This window comes from Juglans regia, chromosome 1 (genome assembly GCF_001411555.2).
Source record: "Juglans regia cultivar Chandler chromosome 1, Walnut 2.0, whole genome shotgun sequence".
Classification (NCBI taxonomy): Eukaryota; Viridiplantae; Streptophyta; class Magnoliopsida; order Fagales; family Juglandaceae; genus Juglans; species Juglans regia.
The window spans coordinates 38,952,635-38,966,412 of record NC_049901.1 but is presented as its reverse complement, the minus strand read 5'-3'; the positions used below and the strand labels follow the sequence as shown (position 1 = coordinate 38,966,412).

General features: G+C 36.7%; 1 protein-coding gene across 2 annotated transcripts; it reads left to right on the top strand.

The window, feature by feature from the left end:
* The first annotated feature begins 221 nt into the window (after positions 1-221).
* Positions 222-13,778, top strand: LOC108979389 (transcription factor MYB3R-1-like). Of its 2 annotated transcripts, none has more exons than XM_018950069.2 (12): positions 222-384; positions 488-727; positions 816-870; positions 954-1,011; positions 1,632-1,726; positions 1,874-1,977; positions 2,796-2,924; positions 3,022-4,735; positions 5,205-5,488; positions 6,139-6,256; positions 12,980-13,204; positions 13,372-13,778. In XM_018950069.2, the coding sequence occupies exons 2-12, from the start codon at positions 627-629 to the stop codon at positions 13,501-13,503; spliced, it is 3,015 nt and encodes a 1,004-aa protein (XP_018805614.1). In that variant the 5' UTR covers positions 222-384; positions 488-626; the 3' UTR covers positions 13,504-13,778. The 2 variants fall into 2 exon arrangements, with proteins under 2 accessions (XP_018805614.1, XP_018805613.1); XM_018950068.2 differs by having other exon boundaries at positions 6,133-6,256.

The window sequence follows — 13,778 nt, the reverse complement described above, 5'->3', positions numbered from 1 at the left end:
GATAAATATGTCACATTATACTTAGTAAGATAAAAGTGAGATAATAGTATGGTGTATAGAATTATTTTAATAAATATAATTGTAAATAGAAGTAGTTTAAACGTTCCCGTGGGGAGCCGTTAAGATACGTTACCCAGGGCCTTGATTTTCCACGACTTGCTCGATATTTAAGCCAGGGACCCCTTATTCTTTTCAAATTCTTCTCGACCGTTGCACTCCCTCTCTCTCTCTCTCTCTCTCTCTTGCTCGCTCTGTGCAGAATTGATAGTGCATTTGCAGATCCTTGTACGCATCAGAGAGTAGAACATATATCTCTTCAATAGGATCTGCAAATTGCACGGACTCGGTTCAATTCTCTTTGTGAATTCTGAAGCCTTCTGCTCGGTGAGTTTGTATACAGATTTAAATATAAAAACGCGCACCATCCGTTTGAAAATTTTGATTCTGAGTTTGGTGATGCTTTGTCAACCGATTCGATTGCTTTCAGGGTCTATCTGGTCTCCGTGTCTGTGGATACTGAAGCCTTTTGGATAGGATTATAATGTTCGCGGTGGCTTGCTGTGGACCGAGTCGCCATCGAGAGTTAATTGAAGCATGCGGGTCCATTTTTTTGTTGAGGAAGAACGATGACTAGGCTGAGGACGACAAATTGCAAGCGAGCCCGATTTCCGGTTGCTGCTTCTGGCGGACAAAGTGATGGTTCTCAGCACATGAGGCCTTGGCATGGGTAAATATACACAATCATATTTGACACATTAGTATGCGTCATCCTTTTGATATATGCGTTCTTATGGAGTACAAAATGACTGTGTTAGGAGAACTACTGGTCCTACAAGACGCTCCACAACGGGAAAATGGACTGCCGAAGAGGTATTTTTTCGGATGAGCCTTAGATGGTATGCGTTCTGTCTTTCATGAACACCTTATGACAAAGGTTTGTATCTTATATGCAGGACGACGTATTGCGCAGGGCGGTTGAACATTACAAAGGAAAAAGTTGGAAAAAAATAGGTATGTTTCAAGAAAGTGACAAATCTTCGTGGGCAAGATGCCAACATCTATCTTAATGTTAACTAATCAAGATTTAATTGAAAACTGATATGTGTATGAAACGTAAACACCGGACATGAAAAATTTGATTGAACGATTTATGAAATTTTGAGATAATTCAGTTCAGCCTATGATCCAGAAAAAATATGTGTAGATCAGTTATAGCTTTGGTCAACATTATCCACCTCCCAACCCCCCCCAAAAAAAAAAAATGAAATATCCAGAGATTCCAGCAATTTTAAACGGAAGCTTCAAGTGAAAGGATTGAGTCAGAATTTGAGAAAATCTTTTGTGTTCATAACTATTATACAAAATAAGCTTACAATACACGTAAGCATGTATATGGTTGAGTTAAGCTGACATATGTTCAAATCTGTAATACGTTGTGCAGTTTTACCTCATCTTTCAACATGTTGGCTCTTCTCACTTGTTTCTGATAAAGTCAAGAATCAACTCATAGAAGTTTGAAATAAAAATCACAATAATCGTATTTTCTTCCTTCATTCACTCGGAAATTAAGAGAGCTTAAAAGTTCAGATAGTGGAGGATGGAAATTTTATGCGTTATTTTGTAACATGCAGCGGCATATTTTAAAGATCGAACAGATGTGCAGTGTCTACACAGGTGGCAGAAGGTCTTAAATCCTGAACTCGTCAAAGGCCCATGGTCTAAAGAGGTATGTTGTTTAGGAAACACATAGACTGTTCTATAATCCTGCCTTCAAATTGCTGGTTAGCGGATAGTTGACACTTCTCTAACTTTTAACTGATGCCATTTGTGATTCCATGGTATTAAGTGGCTGATTTTGTAACATTATAAACAGGAAGATCAAATGATAATCGAGTTAGTTAATAGATATGGGGCAAAGAAGTGGTCAACCATTGCAGAAGCATTACCTGGACGTATTGGAAAGCAATGTCGAGAAAGGTGTGATCATTGATTTGTTTATTCATTCTATATCTCTCCCTCCCCCTTCACCTTCAAAGAGATTTTGTTCCAAACAACTTTGAGAGTTAGCTTCTGAAATGCTGGGTGTGGTACTTTTTGGTTTCACTTGTTTGGAATTTTTTTCTAACATCTGATTTTGGAAAATATCAGAATTTGGCGTGGGGGGAAGGCTTAATTTAAAATTTAACCTAAAATAGAACAATGTTGTTTAATTAAAAAAAATTGTTTTTTTAAATATATGTAATATAATATAATATAAACCCGGGTGGGGCAGTGCCCCACCTGGCACCCGCCCCTCGTTTTTTCCTAGGGGGCTAGTGCCGGGCCCAGGTGGGCCAGTACCTATACCCGGCCCCCCAACTCATGACTTGAAATTAAATCTTAAATTTAAAAGAATTACCTATAATGAAACTTTTTAAGTGACACTTATTACTCTTTAGTTTAGGGATGTGATATCCCATATGATAAGAGGATAAGTAAGGTAGGTGGTGTATCCCCCAACTAGAAATGTGAGACTTGAGCTGTGCCACCTACAATGGATGGGTCCAACAAGGACGTTGGAAATTTAAGGGTGGAGATTTTGATATCCCTCCCCATATGATAAGACGATAAGGTAGGGAGCGTTACAAGGGACACACCTGTAACTGAAGAATTGGTCTTCCCAGGAATGTTGTTTTATGTGTAATATCTGTGCAATATCAGTTCTAGTGATATCTACTTTTTCTGGATGTGATCATATTGAAAGGGTTATTGATGCAACACCGTGGCTTAGTTTTTCAGATTTTCATTGTTTTTAGGTGGCACAACCATCTCAACCCAGCCATAAACAAGGAACCTTGGACACAGGAAGAGGAGATGGCTTTAATTCGTGCTCATCAAATTTATGGGAACAAGTGGGCTGAGTTACAGAAATTTTTGCCTGGCAGGTAAATTTAAATTGCATATTTACTGACATGAATACATAAATAATCTTTGGCCAAAATAATAATTCCTCTGAAACATCATTGCGCTTGTTTGCACCAGGACAGACAATGCAATAAAAAATCATTGGAACAGCTCCGTGAAAAAGAAGTTGGAATCTTATTTGGCATCAGGATTACTGGAACAGTTTCAAGGTCTGCCTTATGTAGAACATCCAAGTTCATTGTCTGTGGGGATGCAACAGAGCCAAGTGGATGGGGTTGAAGAAGCTGAAACTTCAGAATGTAGTCGAGGATCATTAGCAGTAGTCAATTGCTTTCAGTTTGATTCTGGAACAGCAGATGCAATGGAGAATGTTAGGAGTGAAGAATCTGATCATAGAAAGGGGCATAATGTGGAGCACTATTTATTACAAACGGCTGAAGCTCCTGATATTAAAGATTGCCAGTATAGTTCCCATAAATTGTCCAACGTCTTTGTGGATGTCTCGGAGGAATCATCAGGGTTTGTTGGAACATCTGAACAAGGTAAATGTGAAAATGAAAGCCACAGCAAAGGTTGTATTCAGACACAGAGCTCTGCTGGATTGAACACCTCTGCTACAATTGAAAACATTGGTTCTGCTAAAATGGATAACCTATTATCTGAGAGTGATCTTCTTGAGATTACATTATCAGAGGCAAGAAGTCTTGAATGTGTTTTTCATGGGAATGTGACAGAACAATCAAATGACCAGGATGGTGCCACGATTATGATAAATTGCCAATCTGACTCTCAGAGCTTGGCAACCACCAGAACTTTTGCTTTGGAGTCATGTGCCCCTCTAAAGGATGTCGTAGGAGGAATTTCAGATTTTGAGGCCATTCCAATTTCAAGTGATGATTTCATCTATGTAGACTCTCTTGGTATAGATGCAGATGAAAAAGACAACTGTATGAAACTAGATGAGGCAAAGAATGCCCCAAAACTAGTTCCTGTGGATATATTTAGTACAGTAAACTCAGACTCTGTCCAAACCTTTTCCTCCAATGATGAAAATGCAAAACTTTCAAACTCGGATGAGGCAAAGGTTACTTCGAAGCTGGCTCCTGGGGACGTTCTTGGTTTGGTGAATTCAGATTCTATGCAAGCCCTCCCCTCAATGGATGATGATGCTAGAGTGAATACAGTAGAACAGGATTCAGGAGCTCTATCTTACCGGCCTCTCCGTTTCCCAGGCTTTGATGTTCCTTTTCTCAACTTTGATCTCATAACATCTGGTGTTGATATGCAGCAAGCATACAGTCCTTTTGGGATTCGCCAACTGCTGATGCATCCAATGAACTTTGCCTCACCACGTAGCTTGTGGGATTCACCAATTCATAAAAGTACTCCAGATGCTATATCAGATAAGGCTGCTAAAAGCTTCACATGTACAACATCCATCATGAAAAAGAGACTGCAAGAACCCTTGTCACCCGTTGAAGAAACAAAAGGAGACAAAGAATATGAAAAGGATACAAATATGAGGACATTTAGCTTGACCAGTACCTTTTCTTCTCTGGAATCAATTTTAGAAGAGAATGGGGTTTCTGCAATGTCCATATGTTCTATTGATTCTCCAGTTGACCAAAAAGTGGATTTTGAAGACTCCATTCAGGATAAAGCTAATACGGACCGTGCTTTTGAAGAGGAAAAAGAGAACATTGGGAATTTGGAGAGCAGAATATCAGAGAAAGACATTGGGAGCACTAATTCTCCAGAGAAGATTGTGAAGAAGGGTACCTTGAGTATCAATCCTAAGTCCAAGATCGATGATGGCACTTCTGTCCTAATTGTGAGTTGTTTTGTATTTATTCATCAATTGCTTTTTTTTTTTTTTTTTTTTTTTTAAATTAATACATATTGATTTCTTGCAATTCCAGTAAATGAGTTTAATTGTGAGTTACCATTGTTTCTTCATTGTTCCTTTTGGAGTTTTCTAGTGAGATCCTACAATATCGGAATATAGATAATTGAAATATCTGAGCAAATTTCCTTATGTAGTGATGGAGCATGTTTTGAGAAAACGATTTTCACAATTTTGGTCATTCTCTGATTATAAAGTGGAAGAAACTCTTTTCTGCAGCTAGTACAATTGTTTACCAATGGATCCTATCACTTATGAGTTGGAAGCAAAGACATGTTAACTAAAATTTCGCTTGTATTGCAGAACTAGCTGGCCTGAAATTTCTGTTATTTGTTCACCCTTGTGCAAATTATTACTTACTTCCTGGTTTAAATCAATTATTTTAATTCTTTTACAGCCTACGGGAGTGCTTGTTGAATGTAACATAGATGAACAGCTGGTATTTTCTCCCAATAGAGATGAACACCAAACAACTAGAGCTTTGAGTATGGCAGTTTTAAGTCCCAGAGGCCAATATGTTATAAGGTTGGATCCTAAAGCATACCGGGGTGGCAATTTAGAGCCATCATCTTTGAAAAATGAGAACTTTGTAGCTGTTGCATCTACAGAGTGTGCACCATCATCACAGCCTCCAGAAACCACTAGTGGAAATGCTGGGGATGATGCTGATATATTTAGCATGTAAGTTACCATTCTTGTGTTGTTTTTTCAAATGTTTATAAAAATTTTATTGAAAAAATTTCAAATGCTTAGCCCAAGTACCATACTTGTGTTTTATCATGGGAATGCTGTTATATATTTCCTGTATTCTTACAGATACAATCATAAAACGTGATGATCAATCATTGTTGCAGAAACTTGAACTTATTGAAATTTACTTAATAGAGCAGAGCACATTGTTATATTTTTATTTGATATAACATGATGAGTAACACTACAAAACCTGTACTTCTTTCCTAGTTACTTAACATACAAAAAACATGATAGGTAACATGATACAACTGTTAATTGAAGAGAGTGCTTGTACATGCAAATTCTTGATCATATATAAACTATTTCCCCTTCACATTTAATGTCAAGAATGCAGCAGGACTTGCCATCTATATGATGTGTATGTTTATGTATATCTATGCATCTGTCTATGTTCTTTTGAAAATTTTAATACCTAAAACATCGTTCCTTCTTGGTTGCATATTCTTCTTGGCTGAGAGTTATGAACTCAGTAAAACTGAGAAAATTCCCATAGCTCATTTTGCCTATATTTCTTTTTGATAGTTTGAGGTTCTAATCAAATTTCTTATCTGTTGTTTATTTTTTCCTTCAAGTTTTAGATCTGAGGAGACTCCAAATAGAAAAAGAGGAATCGAATCTCCATCAGCATGGAAGTCTCCTTTGTTCGTGAATACTTTCCTTCCTGGACCAAGATTTGATATGGATATGACATTTGAGGTAATTTAAAATTTTAAAGTCCAATTGTTGCTGATACTGTTCAGTTACCTTATTATGAGAATGTTGGTAGCATAGTAGTTGATAACTTATGAGAATCTTTAATGCCCAATTGCTTTGACCAGATAAAAAAAAGGATAATATCGTCTTACTAAAATAAAATTTACAAGGCCTTTTTTGGTAGGAATAAGTACTAATACAAATTAGGTTGTTATCATTTGGATGGTGAATTGATTGGGGTGAATACTTTAACATAGGAATGCCATTTGTAACTATAAAAAAAGGCAACACAGGCTTCACTCCCTCTAGAATGTTCTTCTCCACTGCCTAAAACATACTGCCTTTTCTTTCTATAGAGCTCTACCAGATTTTACCTCCTCCACCTAGAATCATTTACAGATTTTTTCTTTCACAGTTGCCAACGTAATATGTGGACAGCTTAGGAGAGGTTTGGATTCAAAATCCATCCCAACTCATCTTATCTCATCATTACAACTTTCTCAAATTTCCACACAAAATATAATAAACAAATCAATTTTTTCAAATCTCAAAATAATTTTTTCAAATTTCCACACCAAATATAATAAATAATTCAACTTTTATTCTACTATTCACAAACCATGAATCCAAACCTGTCCTTAAGCTTTCATCTTGTGGCCTGGGGTGCGTGAAAGTGGCCTGAGGATTTTCTTGGGTGCATGAGAGCACTTAAGGTGCAAGTGTGAGCGTCTAGTGATAAGTGTATTTTGAAGTATCCTGCATGTGTGACTTGAACGTTAGTACTTGTTTGTCTGGTTTTTGTCTGTGGTATTGTCTGAGTGTAACTATACTTCCATAATAAAGTGTGTTCTTCCTTTTTCGAATAATTTTTCAACAGTAACAGTTGGATGAATTTGCTAGTTGTACTTAATTAAATTGCTCCTTTAGAATATTTTTCTCTACATTCCAAAACCAAAGCATTGAAAAGGGGGGGGGGGGGCGCTCTGTGAAAGTGGCCTGAGGATTTTCTTGGGTGCATGAGAGCACTTAAGGTGCAAGTGTGAGCGTCTAGTGATAAGTGTATTTTGAAGTATCCTGCATGTGTGACTTGAACGTTAGTACTTGTTTGTCTGGTTTTTGTCTGTGGTATTGTCTGAGTGTAACTATACTTCCATAATAAAGTGTGTTCTTCCTTTTTCGAATAATTTTTCAACAGTAACAGTTGGATGAATTTTCAATGCTTTGGTTTTGGAATGTAGAGAAAAATATTCTAAAGGAGCAATTTAATTAAGTACAACTAGCAAAGACTGAAAAGGTACACTTTGATCATAAAAGTACAACTAGCAATGACTACATATACAAGCACCAATACACGCCAGACAAACTGAAAGGGACACTTAAAAGCACACTTCTCTTCACTCGTGGATAGCACCCAACAGAATATTCTTGACAAAAATCACACTATTCATGGGCTCTCAACTACACTCAAGGAACTTATCAAGCTACTCAAGAATGTCATGAACATCTAGCTATCTGATACCTTCACGCTAGGACTTTAAGGCTCAGATTGACACATGCAATGGAAAGGCATGATCTTGCTATTCATATTTTAATAGGCACACAAGCCGGTGAGAAGAATAGTTCTTCTCCACACGTTAACTTAGTGGGTAGAAGGGTTTCAAGAAGGAATAGAAAACATTCTTGAGCTGCTTCTAGGAGGTGATAAATCTGATGGATAACTGTAGATATGCAGTGACAGTTGCTTAAAGAAGTAAAAAATAAATTTCTGGAAAGGAAAGGTAAGTACTACCACTCAATGTACTTGTAAAAAATTGCTCCCTCCCAACACGGAGTTTTCCTCATTCCAGAAATTCTGGAGACTCGGAAGAATTTAGAATTGTGAATATGCTGCAAATTGGTCTTCTGTGTTGATGGGTTTCTTCTATTTATCTTCTCCCTAGTGTGCCATTGGATGCTGTTTTCTTCAATGATGGCTGCATTAGCATACTTAAGCAGCCTTCATTGTCTGCTTGACCTTCTGGGTTATAGTGGTGATCTAACTTCCTCTTTATTCCTTGTATGATGTTTTATGCATACCAGTTTTCCACAAGCTTTTGCTACTCTTTATGGAGCTTCAAAAAACTTTGGTTCTTGCTGCTCTCTCTTTCAGAAACCTTTCAAACCATCTCATCTCAACATCCAAACACCATTCAAATACAAACATTTTTCAATTTCAAATTTTCAACTTTTCAAATTTTTCATCTAATCAATTGTCATTACAACTTTTCCAAACTTCCAAACAAAACACAAAAAATAATTTAACTTTTTCAAATCCAAAAAAAAAAATAATATAAAAAAATTATATTCTAACCCTCTTTTAACTTTATAATTTTTTTATTCAATTTTTTCTCTATTCTCTCCGAAAACCCCATAAATCTCAACTCAAACTATTTCACTACTATTTACAAATTATCTCACTACTATTCACAGATTTCTCATCTCATCGGTGTAACCAAACAAGGCCTTAGAAGCAACTTACCGTCAAGATTTTTATAATTTTTGGAAGGGTGACAAAAACCTAACATTGTCTCCAGGAGCCATTTGTCATTGCTCAAGGCAAAACACCATGTACTTGAGGCTGTTAGTTGTGATACTAACAACAAATCCTCATTCATGCCAACAAATGATCCAATGTGGGTGATAGTTGTTAAAGCTCATGTAAATTGCTTAGCAGAAGACAAATAAGGCACGAATACCTTTTTCATGTGTTCCCTTTCCATGATTGTTGTTCCTCATCATAGTGGTTAAGTGTACCACTAAACGATTTCTAGAGTAACACAATCAATCCACAGCCTAAGGGCAATTTGGGTGATTGACAATTGTTAAAGCTCATGTAAATTGCACAACAGAAGATGAATAAGGCATGAATACCATCTTACTTCACGGGTTCCTTTTCCAGGATCATCATTGTTCCTCATCACTAGTGGTGTAACCAGTTAGGTTTGGTTCGGTTTTTAACATATTTTGGACCGAACCGGTCTAAGTCGGTTTTGGAATTCTGAGAACTGATACAGACCGATTCATTCAGGAAATTGGAACTTTTGGTTTCAGTCCGATTCAGTTCAGTTTATAGGTGTGATTCGGTTTTGGAATTTTTTGTTGGGCTAGTTGGTTTTTTCTGACCCAAATGATTTTATTTTTTTATTTTTTTATCCCAAATATGATAGAGCCAAAAATATTATTTTCAAAAACACCATGCATAACCACAAAAAATGTGTAAAAATGTACTTATAAAAATGTATTTATATATACACAAATATGTATCAAAAGTGTATTGTTATACTTATATCATATTATAAGTATGTAACTTAATATATAAGGATAAATAATAACATATTAATAACTTAATATTAATATTCATGTTTAAGAGTAAAAAAACAATACTTATTACTTATAAAAATAAAAATAAAAAAAACAATATTTATATTTAAGAATAAGTTTATATCAAGGAAGCATAAATAATAAGTTTAAAATTCATGTTATATTAATTTTATAATATATATAAGATTAAAAAATATATATTTCGGTTCGGTTCAGTCCTAGTTTTTATGATTTGAAAATCGAATTGGACCAAACTAGGAACCGAAACTGACTGAACTAGTTGTGAACCGGACTGAACCGGTTGATATAATTCGGTCGGCTTTTTGGTTTTTCTTACACACCCCTACTCATCAAAATGGTTGAGTGTACCACTAAACAATTTCTAAAATAACACTTGATCCATCCACAACCTAACACTTGTGGCGTTTTGCCCGACAATTAATGGTAGTGAAGTGGGGGACTCATTGCATAGGTGTCCTAGTAGTAAAGCCAAGCATTACTACCACTTGCACCACACTAAGCACACCGCTAAGGGTTCCCTCTCATTACTACATCTCCCACTCGCACATGGTGGGCATGGCCCCAAGCATGATTCTTAGTGTGACCTCTAAGCGCACCTGCAAAAAAATAGTGAAAGCACTATGCCAAATCCCCTCTGAGGAGACCAGAGTTGCGGGGGCTGAACGGTTTTCAGTTTTTCTTACACCCCTACTCATCACAATGGTTGAGAGTGTACCACTAAACAATTTCTAGAGTACACTTGATCAATCCACAACCTAAGAGCATTAGCATTGGTTTATTTATATGCAAATGCAAACACATATTTGCATAACTAGACCATTAAATTGACTACATTGGATTATGCATATGTAAATATTTCCATAACTATGAACAGTGTCAATACATCTTTGCAAACACACTATTCACTCCACAAATGCTATTTTATTAATTCTCTCTCTCTCTCTCTCTCTCTCTCTCTCGCACAACCCTTTCCTCTTCTCCCTCCCTCGAGAATAGAATAGAACCTTCACCTTCACCTTCATTTTATTATTATAATATATTATATTTTTTTATCATTTTAGTGGGTGCTAATTGCAAAATATATATATATAAAATAATTTTAGGAAAAAAAAATAATAATTTGGCTCAGGCAATCTCCAAAACATGTGATTTTGCATTTGCATATAGCAATGCTCACTTGTGGCATTATGCCCGAAAATTAATGGTAGTGAAGTGGCCTCATTGCATAGGTGTTCTAGTAGTAAAGCCAAGCATTACTATTAGAACCACTCGCACTCACACTAAGCATGCCCGCTAAGGGTGCTAAGGGTGCCCCTTCTCATTACTACATCTCTCACTCGCGCACATAGTGGGCATGGCCCCCCAAGCATGATTCTTTAGTATGACCTCTAAGCGCACTTGCAAAAAATTAGTGAAAGCACTAGACTCTACCCTAGAGAAGACAAGAATTGCAATATCCCTAAAGTGTTTCATCATGCCCTAGACTCATTTGAGCACATTTAATGAAGAGTTTCCATCCCCTCTTGAGTTCTAAACTCTTAGCTATGTTGACCACCGATAAATCATCATGTTGTGTTCACAAACTTTGTCGCTGCCACCATAGCTTGTGTGCAACAAGAGCTAGTTTCTCTATCACTATACTTAGGCTCTTGCTTCTTTAATTATAGTTTAGAAACATTGCTCGGCAATTGCTCTGCATTGTCCAAGAATCTTCCTTCTGAACAAACTTCTCTCTCAAAATTTACTGTGGCAAGGGATGCATGAACTCATCCTTATTGACATATGTGTCTTGGTGATCTTTTCTATCTCTAGCAAGTGGCTTATCATGCCACAATTGAAACATTTATAATTTATTCATTATCATTTATTCATTTGTAATTTCTGGAGCATCCCTCTTCTTTATCATTTAAACACTTATAATCTGTCCTTGCTCTTTTCTTTCTTTGACACGAGCTCCTTTGTCTTTTGGGTCGACCTTTCCTATTGCTACTCAACATTTGCCCCTCCTAGCTTTTCAATGAGACTGCAGCCAATCGTTTGGCTAAAGTTTCTTGGTTAGTTAATAACTTTTCTAACTCAATTGTAGAGAAGGCTGAGTGTAATAGATCCTCAATATTTTGGTCTCAACCGTGAATAAAGATCATCCTAATGCATTGTTCATTAATCGTAACAGAAGAATCTAATGCAGAAAATTCTACAAAAAGACTCCAGCTTTGTAAAAATACCATGAGCTCCCACTAGTTGTCGACATTAATTTGAAATTAAGGAGTTGAAGGTTCATATCATTTTCCTTGACAAATGAGCTTTAAGTGTATCACTTCTTTAAGTGTGCTGGCATTTTGAATGTGCTCCAACATCTTTTTTTATTGTTCTCTCGGTTGCAAAATTAAAGTGCTATCAGCACGGCATTCATTGTGACTTGGTGCAATCTCATTTGCTTCCAAGCAAGCAGTGTTCATGACTGATGAACGTCATAGTCCCAAATTGTGCTTGAGCAAGAATCTCCCCACACTTTCCCTTGACAAACTATCTCCAACTCTGATATCAGATGCATGGAATAAAAAGAGCACTTTATTATAAAAGTACAACTAGCAAAGATGAAATATACAAGCGCTAATATCAAAGCCACAAACAAACTTTAAAAGGCACACCTTAAAGAGCACTTCTCACATGTAGACTGCACTGAACAAAATTCTTGATACACTCACACTATAACTAACGGGCTTTAAATTATACTCAAGGAACTCTCAAACGGCTAGCTATATGACACCCTTACTCTAGGAATGAAGGTTTTCCTTTAAACATAAAAGTGAGGGTATGAACTTACTATTTATTGGCACACGAGTCAGTGAGAAGAGTAGACCTTTCTCCGCATGTTCAGTCAGTGGGTGAAAGGTTCAAGAAGAAAGAGCAAAGAATCTTGAGTTGCTTCTAGAATGGGGTGATAAAATATGGTGGACAATAATACTACAGATGCAGTGACAATCGCTAAGGCAGATAAGAAGAACATTTTCGAGAGGCAATGCAGTGTTGCCTCTTTAACCTGGAACACCCCTATTTCATCCTGAGAAATTAGTAAAAAGAAGGGGGTCACTGTTTCAATGAATCTCTTGCTCATTAAGTTTGGTGAAGATTCATAGTTTAAGATTGCGCTGTACTTTATATCTTAGTTGGGGGCAACATACTAGCCAAGAGAACAAAGGTGACAATATTAAAATAGTTAGAAGTATGGATCTCATTCTTGGCAGTTCTGATCACCTGCATAAAGCAAATATTTAAACCCTGATGGACTAGATAGCAAAATCACTGTAATTTGTATTACATTTTCAACTACCACCTCTGCAGGATTTGGGATACTTCTTGAGCCCTGGGATGAGAAGCTATGACATTGGGCTGATGAGACAGCTTAATGAGGACACCACAACTGTCTTTGCCAACACTTGGGACTGTTTGGCAGGTGATGATCCTGTAACGCCCTCAAAGATAGTATTCTCCGGCGACCAAAACTTATCTGGGGAGGATAATTGTTTTCTTCATAACGAGCAGGAGAACATTCCTCCCAGTGACTTGGTAAGGGGCATTTCTAAGGACTGCAGTTTGCACATGCATATGTGCATTTATTCTGAATCAATACTTCTTTTGTAGCTTTTGGACCCGGTTGTATAAATGTGTTTTCATGACTTTACTTACTGTCTTCGATTCATTAATTTTTTTTTATTTTTTTGTAAACTGTATAGGCAGGGCAATGTGTTCCTGATTTCAGTGGATGCGGGACGCCTGGGAAGGGTACAGACAAGAAGTTTCTTGAGCACACAGGTGCTACAAGCTTTTCAACCCCCTCATCCTATCTGACGAAGAATTGCAGATAATTGACTCTCTCACTCGATACAGATAGTGGGTGTACTTATTTTATATTCCTTATGAATGTAGCTATGTTTGTATATGTGTGCAGTTTATATGATATTTTGAGTGTAAGTGCCAACTTCTAAGTTATGCAGGGTGATGTATATAGTATAGTTTGTTCATTACATTTTAAAGTTGTGCTTGATTTTCAGACTTGAAGAGTGATGTAAACTATGAATATGTCAAATTTATTAGTAGAGATTCTTTGTAATTAATAATATTTTCGTATTATGGGGTGAAA

Bases quoted from the DNA above. Each gene is read 5' to 3' on its own strand.
- LOC108979389 (XM_018950068.2), top strand. From the start codon at position 627: ATGACTAGGCTGAGGACGACAAATTGCAAGCGAGCCCGATTTCCGGTT. The intron at 1,012-1,631 runs GTATGTTTCAAG...TGTAACATGCAG, and splicing joins AAAAAGTTGGAAAAAAATAG to CGGCATATTTTAAAGATCGA. The intron at 1,727-1,873 runs GTATGTTGTTTA...CATTATAAACAG, and splicing joins AAGGCCCATGGTCTAAAGAG to GAAGATCAAATGATAATCGA.